The sequence below is a fragment of the Zalophus californianus genome, chromosome 2, assembly GCF_009762305.2.
Source record: "Zalophus californianus isolate mZalCal1 chromosome 2, mZalCal1.pri.v2, whole genome shotgun sequence".
NCBI classification, from domain to species: Eukaryota; Metazoa; Chordata; class Mammalia; order Carnivora; family Otariidae; genus Zalophus; species Zalophus californianus.
Window position 1 is genome coordinate 128,182,190 of NC_045596.1, and position 24,778 is coordinate 128,206,967.

At 35.8% G+C, this 24,778-nt stretch overlaps 1 protein-coding gene across 10 annotated transcripts in view; it reads left to right on the forward strand.

Annotated features, from left to right (window-relative positions):
• ARFIP1 (ADP ribosylation factor interacting protein 1) overlaps positions 1–24,778 on the forward strand; it is a 130,845-nt gene that overhangs the window by 58,076 nt on the left and 47,991 nt on the right. For 7 of the 10 annotated variants that reach the window (XM_027598616.1, XM_027598618.1, XM_027598615.1 and 4 more), the window contains 4 exons: positions 9,919–10,027; positions 14,860–14,955; positions 16,752–16,864; positions 23,905–24,126. In XM_027598616.1, coding sequence (XP_027454417.1) covers positions 9,919–10,027; positions 14,860–14,955; positions 16,752–16,864; positions 23,905–24,126 — 540 coding nt within the window. The remainder of the gene's footprint in view (positions 1–9,918; positions 10,028–14,859; positions 14,956–16,751; positions 16,865–23,904; positions 24,127–24,778) is intronic. The other 3 variants (XM_027598623.1, XM_027598622.2, XM_027598624.2) reach the window with 2 other exon arrangements.

A 24,778-nucleotide genomic window follows, 5' to 3' on the forward strand; every position in this document is an offset into this window, starting at 1 on the left:
AATCTAACCAAGTTGAAATCAAAAAGGCTATTAATGAGGTGCAATCAAAAATGGGACCACCAACTGCCAGGATGAATGAGGCAGAAGAGAGAATCAGCGATATAGAAGACCAAATGATGGAAAATAAAGAGGCTGAGAAAGAGAGAAACAACTACTGGATCACGAGGGCAGAATTCGAGAGATAAGCGATACGATAAGACAAAACAACGTTAGAATAATTGGGATCCCAGAAGAAGAAGAAAGAGAGAGAGGGGCAGAAGGTATATTGGAGCAAATAATAGCAGAGAACTTCCCTAATGTGACGAAGGAAACAGGCATCAAAATCCAGGAGGCACAGAGAACCCCTCTCAAAATCAATAAAAATAGGTCAACACCCCAACATCTAATAGTAAAACTTACGCATCTCAGAGACAAAGAGAAAATTCTGAAAGCAGCTCGGAAGAAGAGATATGTAACCTACAATGGTAGAAATATTAGATTGGCCACAGACCTATCCACAGAGACCTGGCAGGCCAGAAAGGACTGGCATGGTATCTTCAGAGCACTAAACGAGAAAAATATGCAGCCAAGAATACTATAGCTAGGCTCTCATTGAAAATTGAAGGAGAGATAAAAAGCTTCCAGGACAAACAAAAACGAAAGGAATTTGCAAACACGAAACCAGCCCTCCAAGAAATATTGAAAGGGGTCCTCTAAGCAAAGAGAGAGCCTAAAAGCAGCATAGATCAGAAAGGAACAGAGACAACATACAGTAACAGTCACTTTACAGGCAATACAATGGCACTAAATTCATACCTCTCAGTAGTTACCCTGAATGTAAATGGGCTAAATGCCCCAATCAAAAGACACAGGCTATCAGATTGGATTAAAAAACAAGACCCATCAATATGCTGTCTACAAGAGACTCATTTTAGACCGAAAGACACCCCCAGATTGAAAGTGAGGGGGTGGAAAACCATTTACCATGCTAATGGACACCAAAAGAAAGCTGGGGTGGCAATTCTTATATCAGACAAATTAGATTTTAAAGCAAAGACTGTAATAAGAGATGAGGAAGGACACTATATCCTACTTAAAGGGTCTATCCAACAAGAAGATCTAACAATTGTAAATATCTATGCCCCGAACATGGGAGCAGCCAATTATATAAGGCATTTAATAACAAAAGCAAAGAAACACATTGACAACAATACAGTAATAGTGGGGGACTTTAACACCCCCCTGACTGAAATAAACAGATCATCTAAGCAAAAGATCAACAAGGAAATAAAGACTTTAAATGACACACTGGACCAAATGGACTTCACAGACATATTCAGAACATTCCATCCCAAAGCAACAGAATACACATTCTTCTCTAGTGCCCATGGAACATTCTCCAGAATAGATCACATCCTAGGTCACAAATCAGGTCTCAAGCGGTACCAAAAGATTGGGATTATTCCCTGCATATTTTCAGACCACAATGCTTTGAAACTAGAACTCAATCACAAGAGGAAAGTTGGAAAGAACTCAAATACATGGAGGCTAAAGAGCATCCTACTAAAGAATGGATGGGTCAACCAGGAAGTTAAAGAAGAATTAAAAAAATTCATGGAAACCAATGAAAATGAAAACACAACTGTTCAGAATCTTTGGGATACAGCAAAGGCAGTCCTGAGAGGAAAGTCTATAGCAATACAAGCCTTTCTCAAGAAACAAGAAAGGTCTCAAATACACAACCTAACCCTACACCTAAAGGAGCTGGAGAAAGAACAGCAAGTAAAGCCGAAACCCAGCAGGAGAAGAAAAGTAATAAAGATCAGAGCAGAAACCAATGAAATAGAAACCAAAAGAACAGTAGAACAGATCAACGAAACTAGAAGCTGGTTCTTTGAAAGAATTAACAAGATTGATAAACCCCTGGCCAGACTTATCAAAAAGAAAAGAGAAATGACCCAAATCAACAAAATCATGAATGAAAGAGGAGAGATCACAACCAACACCAAAGAAATACAAATGATTATAAGAACATATTATGAGCAACTATATGCTAGCAAATTAGATAACCTGGAAGAAATGGGTGCATTCCTAGAGATGTATCAGCTACCAAAATTGAACCAGGAAGAAATAGAAAACCTGAACAGACCTATAACCACTAAGGAAATTGAAGCAGTCATCAAAAATCTCCCAAAAAACAAAAGCCCAGGGCTAGATGGCTTCCCAGGGGAATTCTACCAGACATTTAAAGAAGAATTAATACCTATTCTCCTGAAACTGTTCCAAAAAATAGAAATGGAAGGAAAACTTCCAGACTCATTTTATGAGACCACCATTACCTTGATCCCAAAACCACACAAAGACCCCATCAAAAAGGAGAATTACAGACCAATATTCTTGATGAACATGGATGCAAAAATTCTCACCAAAATACGAGCCAGTAGGATCCAACAGTACATTAAAAGGGTTATTCACCATGACCAAGTGGGATTATCCCTGGGCTGCAAGGCTGGTTCAACATCCGCAAATCAATCAACGTGATACAATACATTAACAAAAGAAAGAACAAGAATCATGTGATCCTCTCAATAGATGCAGAAAAAGCATTTGACAAAGTACAGCAACCTTTCTTGATCGAAACTCTTCAGAGTATAGGGATAGAGGGTACATACCTCAACATCATAAAAGCCATCTATGAAAAACCTACAGCGAATATCATTCTCAATGGGGAAAAGCTCAGAGCTTTTCCCCTAAGGTCAGGAATGCGGCAGGGATGTCCACTATCACCACTGCTATTCAACACAGTATTAGAAGTCCTAGCCACAGCAATCAGACAAAAAAAAGAAATCAAAGGCATCCAGATCGGCAAAGAGGAAGTCAAACTCTCACTCTTTGCAGATGATATGATACTGTATGTGGAAAACCCAAAAGACTCCACCCCAAAACTGCTAGAACTCATACAGGAATTCAGTCAAGTAGCAGGCTATAAAATCAATGCACAGAAATCAGTGGCATTCCTATACACCAACAACAAGACAGAAGAGAGAGAAATCAAGGCGTCGACCCCATTTATAATTGCACCCAAAACCATAAGATACCTAGGAATAAATTTAACCAAAGAGGCAAAGGATCTGTACTCAGAAAACTATAAAATACTCATGAAAGAAATTGAGGAAGACACAAAGAAATGGAAAAACGTTCCATGCTCATGGATTGGAAGAAGAAACATTGTGAAGATGTCAATGCTACCTAGAGCAATCTACACATTCAGTGCAATCCCCATCAAAATACCATCCACTTTTTTCAAAGAAAGGGAACAAATAATCCTAAAATTTATATGGAACCAGAATAGACCCCGAATAGCCAGAGGAATGTTGAAAAAGAAAAGCAAAGCTGGCGGCATCACAATTCCGGACTTCCAGCTCTATTACAAAGCTGTCATCATCAAGACAGTATGGTACTGTCAGAAAAACAGACACATAGATCAGTGGAACAGAATCGAGAGCCCAGAAATGGACCCTCAACTCTATGGTCAACTCATCTTTGACAAAGCAGGAAAGAATGTCCAATGGCAAAAAGACAGTCTCTTCAACAAATGGTGTTGGGAAAATTGGACAGCCACATGCAGAAGAATGAAACTGGACCATTTCCTTACACCACACACAAAAATAGACTCCAAATGGTTGAAAGACCTAAACGTGAGACAGGAGTCCATCAAAATCCTAAAGGAGAACACAGGCAGCAACCTCTTCGACCTCAGCCGCAGCAACTTCTTCCTAGACATCGCCAAAGGCAAGGGAAGCAAGGGCAAAAATTAACTATTGGGATTTCATCAAGATAAAAAGCTTTTGCACAGCAAAGGAAGCAGTCCACAAAACCAAAAGACAACCAACAGAATGGGAGAAAATATTTTCAAATGACCTATCAGATAAAGGGCTAGTATCCAAAATCTATAAAGAACTTTTCAAACTCAACACCCAAAGAACAAAGAATCCAGTCAAGAAATGGGCAGAAGACATGAACAGACATTTTTCCAAAGAAGACATCCAAATGGCCAACAGACACATGAAAAAGTGCTCTACATCGCTCGGCATCAGGGAAATCCAATTCAAAACCTCAATGAGATACCACCTCACACCAGTCAGAATGGCTAAAATTAATAAGTCAGGAAACGACAGATGTTGGCGGGGATGTGGAGAAAGGGGAACCCTCCTACACTGTTGGTGGGAATGCAAGCTGGTGCAACCACTCTGGAAAACAGTATGGAAGTTCCTCAAACAGTTGAAAATAGAGCTACCCTACGATTCAGCAGTTGCACTACTGGGTATTTACCACAAAGATACAAATGTAGGGATCCAAAGGGGTACGTGCACCCCAATGTTTATAGCAGCAATGTCCACAATAGCGAAACTGTGGAAAGAGCCAAGATGTCCATCGACAGATGAATGGATAAAGAAGAGGTGGTATATATAAACAATGGAATATTATGCAGCCATCAAAAGGAATGAGATCTTGCCATTTGCAATGACATGGATGGAACTGGAGGGTGTTATGCTGAGTGAAATAAGTCAGTCAGAGAAAGACATGTATCATATGACCTCACTGATATGAGAAATTCTTAATCTCAGGAATCAAACCGAGGGTTCCTGGAGTGGTGGGGGGTGGGAGGGATGGGGTGGCAGGGTGATAGACATTGGGGAGGGTATGTGCTATGGTGAGTGCTGTGAATTGTGCAAGACTGTTGAATCACAGATCTGTACTTCTGAAACAAATAATGCAACATATGTTAAGAAAAAAGAAAAAGAAGAAGATAGCAGGAGGGGAAGAATGAAGGGGAGTAAGTTGGAGGGGGAGACGAACCATGAGAGACGATGGACTCTGAAAAACAAACTGAGGGTTCTAGAGGGGAGAGGGAGATGGGTTAGTCTGGTGATGGCTATTAAAGAGGACACATTCTGCGTGGAGCACTGGGTGTTATGTGCAAACAATGAATCATGGAACACTACATCAAGAACTAATGATGTATGATGATTAACATAACAATAAAAAATTTAAAAAAAATCTTTGCTATTGATAAACATCTTTAAAATATGCCGTAAAAATTCAAAAGATAAGTCCGTGGGGAATTCTAATTGGGATGAAGAAAGCAAGCATAAATCTTTGCAGCTTACTTGTATTAATATTGTGTTTCTGTGCTGTTTTGTGTTTATTTTTTTTGTTTGTCCCCATAATGATTAGCAATAAGACTTTTAAAATTAAATTGTTAGAGCTTTGCTTGGATAACATATTGGAATAGGTAACTTTTTTAAGGCCAATTCAAAGAGATGTCCCTGGTAAAACTAATGTTAATTCGTTTTCTGTTTTGGGGTAGACCTGTCACCTCCATTGGTTTATATAGCAGTTTCTTTTGGTTTTGCTAATGAAAAATTCTGGATGCTGAGTATGCATAGGTTTTACTACTTTTTTCATGTTTTTATTAAATATTAGATGTAAAAGAATGTTGGCACAAAATGTATAAGATATAAAGAACAACAATACAAATGAAAGGCATCAAGATTGGAAAGGAAGAGATAAAACTATTTCTATTTGCAATGTGGTCTTGTATATAGAAACTCCTAAGGAATACACACACACACACACACACACACACACACACAATTTCAAATTATTAGAACTGATAAGTTCAGCAAAGTTGTGAGGTATAAGAGCATTATTGCAAAGCCCAATTTATTTTTAAGGAATAAATAATGCAAAAACAAAATTTTAAAAATTTCAGTACTCAGGAATATGTGCAAGACTTGTACACTGAAAGCTATAGAACATTGTTGAAAAAAGTTAAAGATCTAAGTTAAGTGGAAGGACATCACATGTTTATGGATCAGAAGACTTAATTCATTAAAGTGGCAGTGCTCCCCAAATTAATCATATTCAACATAATTTCTATCAAATCCTGTTTTTTTGTAGAAATCGACAGATTGGTCAAATGTAAAATCGAGATCCTAGCCAAAAAAGTCTTTAAAAAGATGAACAGTTATAGGGCTCACCGATTTTAAAACTTACTACAAAGCTGCAGTAATCAAACAGTATGGTACTCACATAAGGAGGGCATAGGCCAGTGGAGCAGAATTGAGAGTACAGAAGTAGACCCTTACATTTGTGGTCAGTTGAATTTCACCAAGGGCGGCAGGAGTTTTCAATAAGGAAAGGATAGTCTTTAAGAAATGGTGCTGGGACAACTGGATATCCATATGCAAATAATGAAGTTGGATGCAGACCTCACACCGTACTAAAAAATTAACTCAAGGGTCGCCTGGCTGTCTCAATCAGTGGATCATGCAACTCTTGATCTTGGGGTTGTGAGTTTGAACCTCACGTTGGGTGTAGAGGTAGCTTAAAAATAAAATCTTTAAAAAAATTAACTCAAAATGAATCAAAGATTTAAATATAAGAGCTACAAATATAAAATTCTTAGAACAAAAAACAGGTATAAATCTTCATGACTTTGGATTAAGCACTTTCGTGTCTTAGATACAACACCAAAAGCATAAGCAACAAAAGATAGATAAATTGGACTTAATCAAAATTTAAAACTTGTATGCTTCAAAGAACACCATGAAGAAAGTTAAAAGGCAGCTCACAGAATGGGAAAAAATATTTGCAGATCATACATCTGATAAGGGAATTGTGTCATAAAGCTCACATGGCTCACTTCCTCACACTGCTTCCAGGAATCTGCCCACCCAAAGTAGCACTGGTTGCCTGTCACTCTGTATCTCTCTTACCCTGCCTTAAAAAAAAAAAAAAAAAAATTTACTTACTATTTGTTACTTACAGCACTTATTACTGACATACATTTATTTGTTTACTATCAGGCTCCTTCACCTTCCTCCCCCCATGTGAGTCTGATTGGGGCAGAGACTAGTTCCTACACTGCTCTCTGTAGCTAGAGCAGTAGCTGTCATTGGTGTTCATTAAATGTTGGGACAATGAATAAATAAATCCTTTAAGTTTCAGAGCTCAAGCAGTACTTTCACTTTTCCTATTGGGTTCTCATAGATTTAGTCCCTATTCTGAATTCCTCTGATACCTATTGTCTTTACTTTGGCAACAAGTTCAACTTTTACATTAATATTTGTATATCTTGCCTCTCCAGTGAGGCAAGGACTATACCTTACCTTTTTCTTCGCCTAGAAAGTCTAGGATACAGCAGGAGTCAGCAAAAACTCATTAAATTTAAAAATAAACCAAGTTAATCTATATGGTGTTGAATCACAAGTCCTTTCAACAAATTCATTTATTCATTCGACGAATATTTAGTGAACATCTATATCTCAGGCACTATTTCAGGTGCTAAATATATAGCAGTAAACAAAATGGGCAATATCCCTGCTTTCATGAAACTTACAGTATATAGAGAGAAGAGATAAAAATAAACACAAATACTGAGTGATACCTGCTATGAGAAGAGTAAAACAGTAAGCAGAATAGGGACTTCCAGTGTGACGTTGTGAGAGTTCCTATTTTAATTTAGTTTAGTTTTTTACTATTTTATTTTTTAAAAATTTATTTATTTTAGAGTTGGGGTGGGCAGACGGAGAGAATTTCAAGCAGACTCTCTGCTGAGCACGGAGCCCGATGCAGGGCTCAATCCCATGACCCTGAGATCGCAACCTGAGCTGAAACCAAGAGTTGGACGCTTAACTGACTGAGCCACCCAGGTTCCCTGAGAGTTGCCATTAGCCTCTCTGACTAAAGGAGCAAGCCCTGTAGATGTCTGGTAGGAAAGCTTTGCGGGGGGGGGGGGGGGAGGGCAGGAAATACAAGGCTCTTCAACAAAGATTCTTGTTTTTGAAGTAGCTGTGTGGCTGTAAGCCTGAGGCTGGTAGGAGATGAAGTCAAATCATGTAGTGCCTTGAGAACATTTTACAGTCTGGGTTTTCTTCAAGTGAGATGGGAGGCTGTTGGAGAGTTTTTACATGCAGGATAATTTTGGTTGATGTGTGGATTTAGAGGTGTTTGTCTTGGATAGAAGCAGGGAGACCAATTAAAAGGTTCTTGGAGTAATCCAGTTGAAATATGATGCTAGCTTATTAGACCAGAGTGGTAGCAGTGGAAGTGGTGAGAATTGGTTTGATCCTGGATATATTTTGAGAGTAAATCTGATAGAATCTGATAATGGTTTGGATGTGGACATAAGAGAGAATCAAACATAATTCCTAAGATTTGGGCTAAGATTTTGGTAATAGAGATGCTGTTAACTGAAAGGAGTGAAAATATAGGTGGTATTATTTTGTTTTGTCTGTTGGGGGTTGGGGATTTACTGTGGAATCAGTTTTTGACACATTAAGTTTGAGATGCATATTTAATATCCAAGTCGAAATAACAAGTATGTAATCAGATATATTGGAGTTAAAGAGGGAGGCCCAGGTAAGACACCTAAATTTGGAAGTTGTCAACGTATAGATGGTTTTTAAAACCAGAAGAATCAATTAGATCACCAAAGAAGTGGCTATAGGAGAAAAAGTCCTCTGACTGAACCCTGGGCCACTCCAGAATTTGGAGGTTGGGGAAATGAGGAGGAATGAGGAAAGGAGACAGTAGAACATAACAGATGATGTAAGAGGAAAGTCAAGAGTGTCTGAAGTTAGCTGGGGGGGTTGAAAGTACAACAAGGAGGGAACAGTTACCTGTGTCAAATACTGTTTGATAAATGATAAATTTGTTAAGTCAAATGCTGTTTGATGAGAATTGACTTCATCAGTTACTAATTCATTAGGGTCCACCATACCAATCGAATAATTGCCTAAGCAAAATTAATGAGCTTCTCAAGAAAAACCCGTCTCAACATTTGCCAGTTATTTATCTGTTAAATGTAGACTTTGCTAGGGAGCCTGGGTGGCTCGGTGAGTTAAGTGTCCGACTCTTGTTTTCAGTTCAGGTCGTGATCTCAGGGTTGTGAGATCAGGCCCTGTGTCAGGCTCCACAAGAGTCTGCTTAAGATTCTCTTTCTCCTTCTCCCTCTGCCCCTCCCCCCCCTTTCCTCTTTTTCTAAAATCTTTTTAAAAAAATTTAAACTTTGCCAATTAGAAAATTTAAAATGTTAGTCCTGAGTTTTCAAATTGTAACTGTACATTATATGTGATGTGATACCATATTAAGAAAGGATTTCAAAGACATATTTTTGTTTTAGTGCATCATTTGTCATTATTGTGTGAAACCAGTGGAATCCATTCATAGACTCTGATTATGAAAATTGGGTAATTCCTCATATCCAAGCCAGAGGAAAGAAAGGACTTTTGGAAATCTGTGTTTCTTAGCTTTCTTTCTTTTTTTTTTAAACTATAAGACGGAATGTGGAATATTACATTCTTTACAGCTAAGTTCCAATTAGAAGCTAATTTGCAGTTGGGCTGACTACTATCAGTGTTTAACATAAATTTAAATAGCAGAAAATTTCCTTTACCTCACCCTGATTGAAATCCAGGAAGCTTTGCTTACCTAGCTAACCTTGAAACCAAAGGAAAATTAATATTGCAAGTGAATGATTCATTTATACTATTAGCCAGGCTCATCATGATTGTATTAGACATCAGTTTTTACATAATAGACTTTTTAGTTCTCTTAATTCTGTTCTTTAAAATGATTTTTCCGATGTATCAGTAGCTTAGGAATTTGAAAATTGAATTTTAGTATCTGCCTGCTGCTTAGTTCTAGAAGAATGGAAGTATTTTGTATTTGACATACACCATACCTCTTAATAGCAAATCTTGCTGAATTTGCTGCTGCTTATACATCATTATCGAATGACACAACAGCATTCTCTACATAGTAGAGAAAAAGATAGTTTAGAATGTGAGTAAAAGGACACCATTATGCTGAACTGCCATGTGGTGTGAAAAATTTTATGAAAATTTTCTCTTTTATTCAAATGTTGCCAAGGATTTGAAGCGTTCATTACCAGCTGGACTTGGTCTCTCAGAAACCCAAATTACATCTCATGGCTTTGACAATACCAAAGAGGGGGTTATTGAAGCAGGAGCATTTCAAGGTAAGAGCCCACATATTTTTAAAGATGGCTGGGTGGAGGATGGGAGAAATGCATCAAAAGCTATCTTTATTAATAAAGCATAATAAAGTCTTTTGATTCTGTGATAAAACACTGATTTTATAAGCATAATTTTTTCTCTTCAATTTAAATAATTTAGGAATTGTTTTAGTAGTCTTCTTTATATAAATAGATCAATATGCATAATTTCACTGATTATTAAAGAATTGGTTTTAAAATACTAAAGTAAAAACTGAAAAATTATATAAAAAATGCAGATTTAAATTATTTTAGCTTTTAACCACAAAATTTGTAACTATAAGTCAGTATTATTTTATATGAATACATATTTCCTATTTCAAAACAATTAGAAAAATAATGTTTATTTTTCCTATTATACATTCCATGTAAGTGGTCTCCCAAGACCACCCTCAGATTCAGTAATTTGCTGAGAGTACTCACAGGACTCAGTATATAGTCAAACTCATGACGATGATTATTACAGAGAAAGTATACCAAACACAATTAGCAAGGGCAAAGGATGCCTGAGGCAGTCTGGCAAAAGTAGGCATAACTTACAAGGGTCTTCTCCCACAGGACATTAGACAGCAGTTATTAATTATGTTTAATTCCCCCAGCAGACTGTGACAACATGTATGAACTATTGCGAACCAAGGAAGCTCTTTAGAGCCTCGGTGCCCAGGGCCTTTATTGGAGATTGCTTGTATAGGCACCCTCTGCCTGGCATGTACTAACATTCCAGACTCCCAGAAGGAAAACAGGCGTTTAGCATAAACCACATTGTTTGTATAAACAGTTTAGGCATAGTGAACCAGTTTTACCATTCTAGGAATGGACACCCAAAATTTAAGTTTCCAGATGCCAACCAAAGGCCAATTATGTAAGCTGGACTCTTTAAGGATAAACAGACTTGCTATGTTAACTCTTTTCTGCACACATTTCATATATAGGTCTATTTTTAATATAAGGAAAAAGTTGCATCCTTTTAATATTCTTGCATATAACAACCTTTCTCAGGTGTTTTATTTTCATGTGAGTGAAAGTAAAACCATGTAAACATTTGGGTATAAAAAATGAATTTTTTCTTTCTTTAGCTATAGTTAAAATAGTAGTTATATTTGATGTTCGATAAAGTATATTTTAAAACTTCATTATAATTTCATAAAATGAAAAAAAATCTCTGTGCCTTTGCAGTCCTTAGCTTTTATTATACTAATAGCCAATACTTGATTCAAAAACAACTTATATTTTGAAATATATTCTTTCCTAAATGGGTCCTGCAAATAAGCATTGAGGATAATCCAGAATAACAACCTCTGTTCTAGGCTATAAAATGAATGGGCTATCTAGTGACATCATTTTCCCCCCTTTTTATCCTTAGGTTCAGAAAAATAAAACCATAGAAAGGTAGCATACGTGTCAGTATCTCAGTAGTCATTATGTAGCATTCTGGCTAGCATATCTTATCTAGGGGATAACTTTGATTTTGAAAGGGTTGACTGAGTGCCTAGAATTGTGAGTGCTTAAGGGATAAAAGGCTTGCACAATGTGACACCATTTTTGGACCAGTCACCATTTTCCAAATTTAAATGTCGATAGGAAATATAAAAATGCTTTTACTATTAAGATGTTTTAAGTATTCTCAGTGAAATTATTTAACTGACATTTGGTTCGGTCTTTTTCCCCTTAAGTAGAATAGTAGTATACAGTGACTGAAATCAACTGACCATTATAAACTGTTGTGTGTGAGCATGGAAATGCTGACAAGTTTCACGTGCTTATCGATATATCCTAGTCCTTCAAAGTGGAATAAAAAATGTTTCATGATAATGGCAGTAATTTATGTCTCTTTGAATTGTCTTTATATAATTTTTTTAACATAAGCTATGTTGTTGATCAGTATATTAAAAAGAATCATTCTGCCATATGCAGATTAGTTAAGCATTTATTAGAAAGCTGTAGTTTGTTTTTTTTCCAGAAAGTTGTAGTTGTTTTAAGTGTCTTTGTTTAAAAGTATTTACAGATAAACTGGAATGAACATGAGAAAAAGCAACACTATTAAAATGTATGAAATTGGTCTTCTGAAAAAAATGTGAAAGGAGTTGGGGCTGTTTTAGCTCTCTGGAAAAATGACTGAATAATAACTTAATAATGACGTTATTACTTGAACAGTTGCTTCAAGAAAAGTATTAACCATTTACTTTTCCATCTCTAGAGCAAATTTAGGAGAACTTATACTTATAACTTTAGCCTACCAACAGCAAATACTGAAATCTACCTAACAAATACATTGCAGAATTAGTAATAGTGGAAATCATGAATAAATCAAAGCTCATTAGAGTGAAGTATACTTGATACCTGAGTTTTGTTTTAGTGGGGTGTTGATCATTACCTACATATATTCATATTCCTAGATTCCTGTTATTGAGGTGAAATGGAGCTAATTCCTCAAAATTTAGTCAATAAGGATTTTAGATTTTTAAGAATTATTTTTTATTGGATATTAGTGAATGATTTTAGTAATGAATTTAGTCTAAATTAGTGGTTTAAAGGGTTGAAGATACAAAGAAGTGATAATTACCCATGAAAGGAAAAGGAAAAGGCTGAAGTACCCAGTTACCAGGGCACCATGTATTTGCTATTTTAGTTTGGAAGGTTCTATATCATTAGTTACATATATTATACACATCTCCTGTGTCATGGGATTATTTCTTATGAAAGATTAATAAACAGTAATAACCAGAACAACAGAGCTCTATTCCTGGGATCATCAAGAAGTAGAATTACAGTAGTCATTTTTTTTTTTAACATTTGCTTATACAACAGAAACCCTTGTGCCTTGGATAGTAGAGATAGTCTTTGTTTGAAATGGTGATTGGATTGGATAACCTATTAAAATGCCTTCCAACTCACTAAGTAATTTATGGATTGGTGTTTTCTGTATTGAATTTAATAATGGAAATTTTAGGGTGTGAATTCAGAGCAGCTGAGTCTCTGATAAGCTGTTTTAACCCCTCTGGGGTTTATTTCTCCTATAGTTTAATGTCAGACTTAGTTGATTTCTGTCATCCCTTCTAGTTTTAAATTTCACAGTTTATCACATTTAAAGAGATAAATATCTCTCACTTTTGAAAGGTAGTGCCAGTCTATTTAGGTCTATGGCATGTTTGGATTTTAATGTTAGATCTAGTTCAAATTAAGGTTTTCATATTATTAAAACTGGTGACTATTTCTCCAACAGAACTTAGTATATCTGGGATATAACCAGTTTTTACTAACTCTAAGTAAGGAAATTTGATCTTGATTTCTATTAGAACATTTTAATTACAAATTTGTTTCATTATATGATTTCTAGGGAACTGGGAGAGGGTAGTTGAAATAAAAGTACCTTACAGACTTGAAAATATTCTCAGCTGAATGTGAAAGGATATTAAGTTTTTCAACTTTTAATTATCATTCCCTTAAAGATGTACACACTTCAGAATTTAAAATAAAGAAAGCAGTTGAAGTTACATGGTTTTATTTGGTTTAATGCCGGACATTAGAACAATGTTGGATAGTCAGTTTTCTCATTTTGTAGATAACTAAGGCTCAGAGATATTAATTAATTTGCTAGGACGTTCCTGATACTGTGTGGCAAATAGAACCAGAATTTCAAATGCAGAGTTAAGAATTTAAAATTCAGTTGTGTTTCATTCAAAAAATGTTTTTTTCCTATGATTCTCAAACTTCCAGTTGAGTTTGAGAATAATTTGAGTGGCTTTTAAAAAACCACAAATGCCTAATGTACAGCATGGTGACTATAGTTAATAATACTGTATTGTATACTTGAAATTTGCTAATAGAATAGATCTCAAGTAACCACAGAAATGTAACCAAAACAAGTGATGGATATATTAGTTTGTGGTAATCATTTCACAATGAATACATATATCAGAACATCACACCGTACACCTGAAATATATACAGATTTTTTTTGTTTAATAAATAAAAACAATTGAATAAAAAAGGTAAAACTGAAAAAAAAAAAAAACCGACAGATACCCACTGATGATCAGTAGATCATCTTGTGGAGTGGCCCAGCTATGTTTTAAAAGCTCCATTCTTGTGATTAGAGTAGCACTTTACATCAGCACTTCTCAAACTTCAGAATACATACAAATCACCTAAGGATCTTGTGAAAATGCAGATTCTAGTTCAGTAGGTCTAGGACAGGGCCTGAGTTTTTGGATTTTTAATGAGCTCTCAGGTGAAATCCCTGATGTAGGTCCCTTGCATCCATACTGTGAGTAGCAGTGATCTACACTACGTGCTATTGGATTTATGATGTGAAATTTTGGACTACAATTCTTGTGAACGCTGTGACTCATTCACATTTTGTGAATTCTAATTTTGGTACATTATTACATACCTTGTTTATTTAAAGAGCTTTCCTTTGAATGTAGGAGTAGCACATTATAAAATATTTACTTAAGCTTTAAATTGTCCGGCTATGGAACTTTAATCATATTCTGTTCATTGATTTGGAAATAGCAGAGTCCAGGTAGAGTCCTGTTTAGACGTGATCTTGCCAAGTTTCGTCTTATATGTGTTTTGTTTGGTTTCAACAGTTCCATGAAAAGTTTATACAAGAACTCCCCCGATCACATCCATTTATTTTTAGTCCATTCCTGCAAGAAAGCAAATATATTAATTCCAATTTTTAATCCTAGCTTTTTAATATTTTAAGAGCAATGTCAGTAAACCGATATTCAAAATGTGTAGTATGTAGAGGAGGAAAAGGATTTTCACAGTTAAATGTCTACCCTTTCCAGGTTCCCAAGCACCACCATTGCCATCTGTTATGTCTCCTAGCAGGGTTGCAGCTAGTCGACTGGCTCAACAAGGAAGTGATTTAATTGTTCCTGCAGGTATTCACTGCACTGATTGGATAAAGCCCTTCTTGCTACTTCTGAAACTAAACTAATTCACTCAGTTTCATAATCCCTCGCTTTATATTCTTAGGTGTGTGTAATTCTGGCTTTTTTTGGTGGCTGCTGCTTTCTTTTTTAACAAGAACGGAAATAATCTCTCTAGACATACCTATTTTTCTGGCTTTTCAGTGTTATTAACTATGTATCTTAAACCTGAAATTTAATTCACTTTAAGATTAAAAAACATTGTAAAATTGGATTCATTTTATTTTATTTTATTTTAAAGATTTTATTTATTTGATAGAGACACAGCGAGAGAGGGAACACAGCAGAGGGAGTGGGAGAGGGAGAAGCAGGCTTCCCGCGGAGCAGGGAGCCTGATGCGGGGCTCGATCCCAGGACCCTGGGATCATGACCTGAGCTGAAGGCAGACACTTAATGACTAAGCCACCCAGGCGCCCCAAATTGGATTCATTTTAAATCATGCTTTCTTAACTCTGGAAAATGTAGATTTACTTATTTGATCCTCTCAGCTTTGCAGGTCTGCTCTCTGTTTTCAGTTAAACAAAAAAGGAGCCTTCAACAATTGGGTTGTTCATTATTTGGAATGGGTCAAGTGGAAAATGTTGTATCTTCCTATTTTCAACCACAGCTTACAGATAGCTTGCAGATTGCAACAAAATGATATGTAATTTACCAGTTTACCCAATGAAAAATACTTGGAGAAAATGCATTTCTTTGCATTGAATTTGCTCTATACTTTAATATTGCTGGACTATAAAAACAGGAAAAAGTTGAACTACATATTTCTTTTAACATATGAAATGTTAACATTCTGTATTTTGTTTCTTTGAGAATTTTGTAAATCTTAAATGTATTTGATTTTATATACCGTTCTTGATCTTGGGTTATGGTAAAGTTGTGGCAAAGGCTGGTCTGACTGCTGACTGTAGGAGTAAGTGAGAAAAGAAATTTTTGCTCTGGCTTTAAAAACCATTTTTTAGAACTTTTACTCTTCTCCTTATTTCATTGTTCTTTTTAAATTATTACAAAGTTTTTACTCTGAGTCATTAGTATCATAAGCATTTAACTATTTCTTCTATGAAAAATATTTTACTATAGAAACTCTATACTGGTAGAGTTGCTTTTATGTCATAATTTCTTAATAGTCGGAACAATACATTGTCAGCGCCCTATACTGCCTTTATTAATTATGGCTTTTTGCAGGAGGGTGGGTGGTCTCTTGAGAAAAAAAGGAGGTACAATGTAGGTCTTGTTTTAGCCTAGCCTTTCATACTGGTGGTAAGATATTTTTAATGACTATTTGAAATTTGAATTATATTTTTAAATCCTCCAAAATTATAGTAACCTCTGTTGTTACTCTGTTCTACATCGTATGATGAAAGGAGATCACTGTGAAGAGTATGTAACCTTTCCAGATTTTTACTGACACAGATTTTTTTAGGGTCATTAGGTTATAAGATTAATTGTGGGAATTTTGTTTTCTAGAAGTAAAGAGCTTATTTAGAAAAGAAGGCTGGTTGCAGCATTTTTTTTTTAAGACGATAGACAAACCACAAAGCATTTGTGTTTAGTTGGCAGAAATATTTTTTAAGTGTTTGGAAATTGTCCTCAATTATTCCAGAAAGTTCTAGTCCTTTACTTTGTGGAAACCATTTTATTTTTAAATGCATAAGTAGTTTAATTTGAATAGCATCAATGGTTTGGGTTTTTTTTTTCCGTCTACTTGTCTTTATCTAGTTTGTGTTTTATCTTCTGTTATGATCATGCAGGTGGCCAGAGAACACAGACCAAAAGTGGACCAGTTATTCTCGCAGATGAAATAAAAAATCCTGCAATGGAAAAGTTAGAGCTTGTTAGAAAATGGAGTCTAAACACCTACAAGGTTTGTATTTTTTTAATGTTTCTACCCTAACTAGCTCCAAGAATTTTCATTTGTATGTTATTCAAATTATTATTTGCAATTATATGAATATATAGGAAAGAATAATGCCTCTAACTATAAAAATACAATTAGAAAATGAAGTACTCTGTTTTATTGGTCTTTGCATAAATGTAGTCTAAAAAGTCAGCAGCAAAAGAGTAAAAAAGCTACAGAAATGCTTAATTGATAGTACATAATTGAAGAAGAAATATATTACCTTGGAATATGTTTGCCTGTAAAACTGCTATAGACATATCTCTCGCTACCTCCTCTTTTTGATACCTTATAGTAACTGAATGTCAAAGAGGTGTAGTCATTTTTCAGAGTTAGAATTCTCTGATCTTACTGTAATAAGCATTAACTGTATAGACAGCACCACATTGCAAATGAGTTGGACTTCAGAAATGTATTGTTGTTGTTAGTTGCGTTGCCTCAGAGTAATTGGTGGCTATTTTTTTGTATGGCCTCTGTAAAAAAATAAGCAAATTATTTAATCTGTAGTGTATTTGATATATTACAAATAGCTCAAACCACAAATCCATGGTACCTTTGAATCCTAACAGGACAAAACAGTAGAATTTAAAGAATAGTTAGGGGCACCTGGGTGACCCAGTCAGTTAAGTGGCTGACTTCTGATTTCAGCTCAGGTCATGATCTTGGGGTGGTGAGATCAAACCCCACATTGGGCTCTGCACTCATTGCGCAGCCTGAGATTCTCTCTCTCCTTTTCCCTCTGCCCTTCCCCCTGTTCACGCTCATGCTCTCTTTCTCTCTCTCAAATAAATAATCTTTAAAAAAAATAGTTTAAAGAACAGTTGAGTGGATGAAAACCCTAGTTAGTCAAGTCAGAGCATTTGCCGTAACACTCTCTATATTTGTGAATTGTTTGTGGATGTAGTGGTTTGTAAGTCAGGAATTGTCTGTATTTTGATACAGAGGACATGTCTCTTATGTGTCTTCTCAAGAGTAATACAGAAGTGAATTTATACTTTCAGGTAATACTTGCAGAATACTTTCAGAAATCATCTATGAAAGTACAGGTTTTCTTAAGATGATGAAAGTGCCCCTGAAACATGTTCATGAATCTTTCCAAAAATTATTTTCCTCATGCCAATGTAGCCCTGATAAATGCCAATGGTAGTCATCAAAACCTGATGCCAGCGTCAACTGTTCTCATTCAGGACATTGTATTTAATTATTGCTCCTTTTGTTATCAAGTATGTGGGTTCTCATTCCATGTATTGTTTCTCCCTTTGTATTCCCTCATATCACAACAGTTCACCCAGCTATCCAGACTTCTACCTCATCTTCTCATTGATGCCACATACCTCTTATCATTAAATGGACTCTGCCTCCTTAATATTGTTTGACTTTATCCCTTTTTCTCCATTCCAGCTTTCCCAGCCATAGTCCATATTCTTTGTTACTCTCACATTACTGAATTAGCTTCTTGACAGAATCTCTTAGACTGCATATTCTACGCTGCCTAATGTGGTTCACTTTTACTGAAATTGATCGGTTGATCCCCATTGTCTTTAGAATGGCGTGGATCTGACCCATCTACCTTGCCAACGTTAACCCGTTGTTCCTCTCTCCCACCAGTGGATCCAGTGATCCATACCAAATTATCCAGAGATTTCCGAAACAACTATGCTTTCTCACACGTCTATAACTTTGTTCATGAGACTATATTTGCCTACTGCTTGGAATTCCTCTTTTTGCTCCCTTTCATTTCACTTATTTGTCTTTCATACCAAACTGAGCTTTATTCATTTATTTATTAAATTTATTTATTCAACCATTCCTTTGTTCATTTATTCATGAAATTTGCCTCTAACTAGTAACATTCTGTGATCACACATTGAAACCTAAAGAATACAGGCCTTAGCCGTGCCTGTTTGGCTCAGTTGGTAAAGCATGTGACTCTTGATCTTGGGGCTGTGAGTTGGAGCCCCACGTTGGCTGTAGAGATTACTTTAAAAAAAAAATAAGGACACCTAGGTGGCTCAGTTGGTTAAGTGTCTGCCTTTGGCTCAGGTCAGGGTTATGGATTGAGCCCCACGTCAGGGAGTCTGCTTCTCCCTCCCCTTCTGCCCCCTCCCCTGCTCATTTTCTTTTCTCTCTCTCTCTCTCAAATAAAATCTCTTTAAAAAATAATTAGTAAAAATAATTACCACCTGAAAAAAAATACAGGTCTTAGTTCTGAACCAAGTCTTAGTAATTACAAATTATAAAATTTAAGATTTTGTTCATTTGAGCCTTCTTCTCTTGTGTCCTTTAGTTCATGTTTCCCTTGTTCCCTCTTTTTTTCCTATATACTTATTATCTGTTCCCCAATTTTTTCTTTTACCTCTATAATAATCTGAGTTGAATCATTATTAAGATTCCATATTTATCTCTTATATTAACATACCACATTCAGCCTTTTTAAAGTTTATGTTAGTGAAATTGACCAGGCTTTAAAATGTTGCACAGATGGCATAATACTACATGAAGGAGTTATCATTCTCCTCAGAATGATTATTTTTAACTGAAAATTTTTTTCATCAGAACTTAATTGGGATATTACAACCTAAATCAGAAGAGAGGAACTATTGATCTTGGGGTTGTAAGTTCAAGCCCTGTGCTGGACCCAGAGCTTACTTTAAAAAAAAAAAAATTAGGCATACATGGGTGACTCAGCGGCCTGCTCTTAATTTTGACTCAAGTTATGATCGTGGGGTCCTGGGATTAGGCCTCACATTGGGCTCCCCACTCAGTGGGGAGTCTGCTTGAGGATTCTTTCTCTCCTCTCCCTCTGCCTCTCCTCCCTCTTGCGTGCAGTCTCTCTCCCTCTTTCTCTCTCAAATAAATAAATCTTTAAAAGAAATTTGTCTGGGTTGGCATATGCTTCTCCATCTAAACAAGCTCAGAGTGTAATGACTTTATTGGATTTTCTTGACTCTGTTCTTATGGCTTTTTTACCTTTTCATTGCAAATTATGAGCTATATAGGACATTCATTGTCATTTGGATAATCCTTCAAGTATAGATTTTGATTTGGTTGATTTAGGTCTGTACTTATTATCCATTTTACTGTTGAGCAACTTGTTCTGGCTACAACTTTGATCTTTTTCTTGGACTTCAGCTCCTGCATTGTTTTTGGCCTTTAATCTCTCTTCTGTTTCTGTTCTCTAACAAATACTAAATAATTTTGGGGAAGATTGATGAGCATGTTTCAGGTACTTTTATCATCTTAAAAAAACCTGTACTTTTGTAGATAATTTCAGATCATATTTTAGAAGTATTAACTGAAAGAATAAATTCACTTCTGTATTACTCTTGAGAAGAGATAAGGTGTCTGTATAAAAGTATAAACAATTCCTGACTTACAAACCGCTACACCCACAAACAATTCACAAATATAGAGAGTGGTATGGCCAGTGCTCTGACTTGAACAGCTAGGGTTTTCATCCACTTAACTGTTCTTTAAATTCTACTGTCTTGTCCCTGTTAAGATTCAGAGGTACTAAGTGGATTTGTGGCTTGAGCTATTTGTAATACATCAGTCACTTAAAGGCTTTTCCTCACAGAGACTATTTAGCACTTCTTTATTGGTTGTTTATTTTGGCTCAAAAAACAGGCTGGTAAAGCCATAATAAAGTATTTGCTTTAAAAAAAAAAAAAACAGCCTGGTGATTTAAACCAAATATATAATGGGAACAATTTTAAGTTTAGGCTCTGATATATAAGTAAGTATTCTTAAATATTATTTTAATCTACCTGATTTTATTCATAAATTTTGAATCCAAAATTTATTTATTTTCTTATTTATTCTTATCCACAGGAATTCTCAGCCCCAAAATAAAATAAATTTTAAAAAAATTTTTTTAAGATTTTTATTTTTTATTTATTTGACAGAGGAGAAACAGACAAAGAGAGCACAAGCAGGGAGAGCAGAAGAGGGAGAGGGAGAAGCAGGCTCTCCACTGAGCAGGGAGCCTGATGCAGGGCTCGATCCCAGGACCTTGGGATCATGACCTGAGCAGAAGACAGATGCTTAACCAACTGAGCCACCCAGGCGCCCCTTAAAATTTTTTTTATAAAGAATAGAGTAGGGGCACCTGGCTGGCTCGGTCAGTGGAACATGCAACTCTTGATCTCTGGGTTGTAAGTTTGAATGCCACGTTGGGTGTAGGGACTACTTAAAAATAAAAAAATAAATCTTACAAAAAAAGAATAGAGTACTTTTAGAAGTCCATCTTCTTATTATTTTATTTAAGAATAATCTCTGTTTCATCATTCAGAGCTATTTTGCATGTTTCCAAACAAATACTTTCTTTGAATGTTTACGAATTTGTCATCAGTATTTACACCTTATCAAATTAATCTTTGTTGCCTATAAGCCAATATCTTTCAAACTTTCATTCCTGTTTTTCTTAACCATATTGTCTTATTCATTTACTGATTATTCCCCTTGTTCAGTTTCTAGTATTTTCTTTTATGCTCCCTTCTTTCCTATCCTTCACCCTTAATAACTCTTTAGTATCTATCAGCTTTTGCCATGAAATTATTCTTTTCCTTGTACTTAAGTGTTTTTATTCACTTTTTGGTATTCCCAGAAAAAGTTCTTGGTGCTGTATAAATACTGAGAGTGCACAGTGACATCTTATAAATTCAGACCTGTATGATGGTGATTCATAGTATGTTTTTATACAGTGTTTATCACTTTATTATATCCACCCTCCCCGCAAGTAGGAGATCTACATAGAGCAATAGTTTACTTTTGCTTTAACCTTGCTCCATTTGTCTTATCTTCAAAATGGAGTCTTAATTTATAAGTATGGAATACTGAATAGGACTGTCAGGTCATTATAAGTCATCTGCATTTTCAGCAAAGTAGGCTATCTGGAGTGCTCTCACTTTCAGATTACTTAGATTGTCCTTAAGAGTGCACATTATCTATATTGAATACAAGGTGGGAAAGGTCCGTTTCAAAACTTGTTTCCAGTGTCCAAATTTTCACATGCTTCATAATCAATATTGCCTTATGCTTCTTAGTGCCTTGGCTTCCTAGAAACAAAAAACATTTCCTCATTAAACCTTTGACCCTGCTGTCTGCTTGTAACCATTATTTCTGGGGGAAAAAAATGGCCACTTAGACAACAGTAGGCATTTCTTTCATTTTGCCCAGTCTGCCAAGCTTCTTCAGTGAATTCTAGCTTCTTGACTTTTAACAGACTATTTTATCTGGGTTGCTATGGAAGGTACCATATGCTTTGGCTTTTAAATGGAATAAATCTCTGATAATATTGCTTAGGGAAAATCCTGGTGTGGATGAAAAGTGGTGTATCTCCTTTATCTTGTTACCATTTCAGATATTATTTTTGCTGATGTTTCCCTTGTTAAAATGACAGAGTCTTCAGTTAAGCTTTTCTCTTGAAGTGATTTTCATCTTCTAAGAGTGTATGTGTTCATATGTTTTCCTATAGAAATAGTTTTATCTCTCTTCCGTGAGTTTAGCCTCTCACCTTTCCTATCATTTTCAATATAGTTAATTTCTCTGCCTTTTAAAAAAAGAACTCCTTTTTTTTAAATGTTTATTCATGAGGATCCTTAATTGATGAGAATAGAGAATATATAGGGAATTCATTTCAGTTTTAAATAGAAAAACATGAGTAGTATATAATATACTAATTAGAAGGATAAATATAGATTTATATGTATTGACAAGGAAAAATCTCAAGGTATTTGGTCATAGGAAATAGAGGATGTTATGTATAGCATAGCACAGTCTCATTTTACTTGAAAAATATTATATATGTGAGTATAGAGGTTTAAGGAAGAGTCTAGACTATGCATCAAACTGTTAATAGTAGTTTTCTATTATTTAGTGGGATTAAAGGAAGGAAGAGGAAATTCACCTTTTATCTCATTCATTATTATTTTTTTTTTAAGATTTTATTTTTATTTGAGAGGGGAGAGAGCACGAGAGGGAAGAGGGTCAGAGGGAGACGCAGACTCCCTGCTGAGCAGGGAGCCCGATGTGGGACTCGATCCCGGGACTCCAGGATCATGACCTGAGCTGAAGGCAGTCGCTCAACCAACTGAGCCACCCAGGCGCCCTCATTCATTATTTTAATTGTTAGAATAGATACCAGTTCTGTAACCAAAACTGTGAAAGACAAGATAAAAGAGCAAGTTTGCAAATTTAAAAAATTGCAGTATTTATTACTTTTTTAGAATATTTTTGTTGACTTTAAATGATGAAGAGTATATTAATGCCCTATATAGTTACTCTCAAAATATACTATTGAGTGGTGAAGTTGCTTATAATTCTTTGTTGCTAAAAAAAATTTCCTGTATCATTATTTCTGGGGCAGGACAGAATAACAGAATTTAATACTATTCTTTCTGGACAGAAGTAAAAGCATTCAGGAATCTCTCATCTCTACCCCTCTCTCTTCTTTCCTCCTTCCCTTCCTCTCTCCCCACCCTTCCCCATCCTCCTCTTATCTCTTTCTCCTTCCTTTCTTCCCTTCATTCCTCCTACTCACACACATACACACAGCTATTTAAGAGGAAGATAGAAGGAAAAAAAGCATTTGAAAACAACAGAAGAATAGAATTTTGATGTGCTTATTATTCCTATATTTAAACAGCCCACTCAGGTTCTTAAATCAATGCCAAGTATCTCAGTTGTTGTAAATAATCTACCGAAGTATGCTAGGCCTGAAATATGATTCTATGAGGGAGCTCATCTGGTAGTATATAAATTAGCTCTCTAAGTCTTAAAACTTCTCTGGTTAGTAGTAGCTATTAGAGATGTCTGGTAAGTTTATTTTGAATCTTGATGAACTTCTAAGTGGGCTGACAATTTTCAGTTTTTTAAGGGTAGCTTGTTTGAAGCCAAAAATGGTATATGTCAAATGCTGTAGTATTTGTACTTCGGATTGCTATATTATTCCTTTCTCTTTTGTTCTTTTTTTTCTTCCTAAACAAAGTGCATCTTTCCACTTTTAGTGCACTCGGCAAATTATCTCTGAGAAGCTAGGCCGTGGATCGAGAACTGTGGACCTTGAACTTGAAGCTCAGATTGATATATTAAGAGATAACAAGAAAAAATATGAAAATATTTTAAGACTGGCTCAGACATTGTCAACCCAGCTTTTCCAGATGGTGCACACCCAAAGGCAACTTGGAGATGCATTTGCTGACCTGAGTTTGAAGTCACTAGAACTACATGTAAGATTATTTTAAATAACTGTCGGAGAGTGTGGAGGAGGAGAATGGCAAATAGTATTCGAAGATGTAATTTGTTACATTTCTGATTTGCTTAACTCTTAATAAATTTGGAATTGGTGTTCTTTTAAAATATTTCATGTAATTAAAGGTAGAGCTGTGGGTCACTCAGGTAGTTCAGCAGGTTGAGCATATGACTCTTGCTTTTGGCTCAGGTCATGATCCCGATCAGAGTGCTGGGGTTGAGCTGGTGTTTGAGTGCTTTCAGCCAGGAGACTGCTTGTCCCTTTCCCTCCCCCACTGCTCCTCCCCCTGCTCATGCATGTACCTGTATGTGTGCTTGCGTGCACGCTCTCTCTCTCTCTCTAATAAATAAAATCTTTTTTAATAAAAGGTAGAGTGGGACACCTGGGTGGCTCAGTAAATTAAGCGTCTGCCTTTGGCTCAGGTCATGATCCCAGGGTCCTGGGACCGAGTCCCACATCGGGCTCCTTGCTCAACAGGGAGCTTGCTTCTCCCTCTCTAATGCTCCCCCTGCTTGTATGTGCTCTCACTCTCTCTCTGTCTCTCATTCTGACAAATAAATAAAATCCTAAAAAAAATAAAATAAATGAATAAAAAAAAGTAGAGCTGAAAATCATATCTATGTGTAATT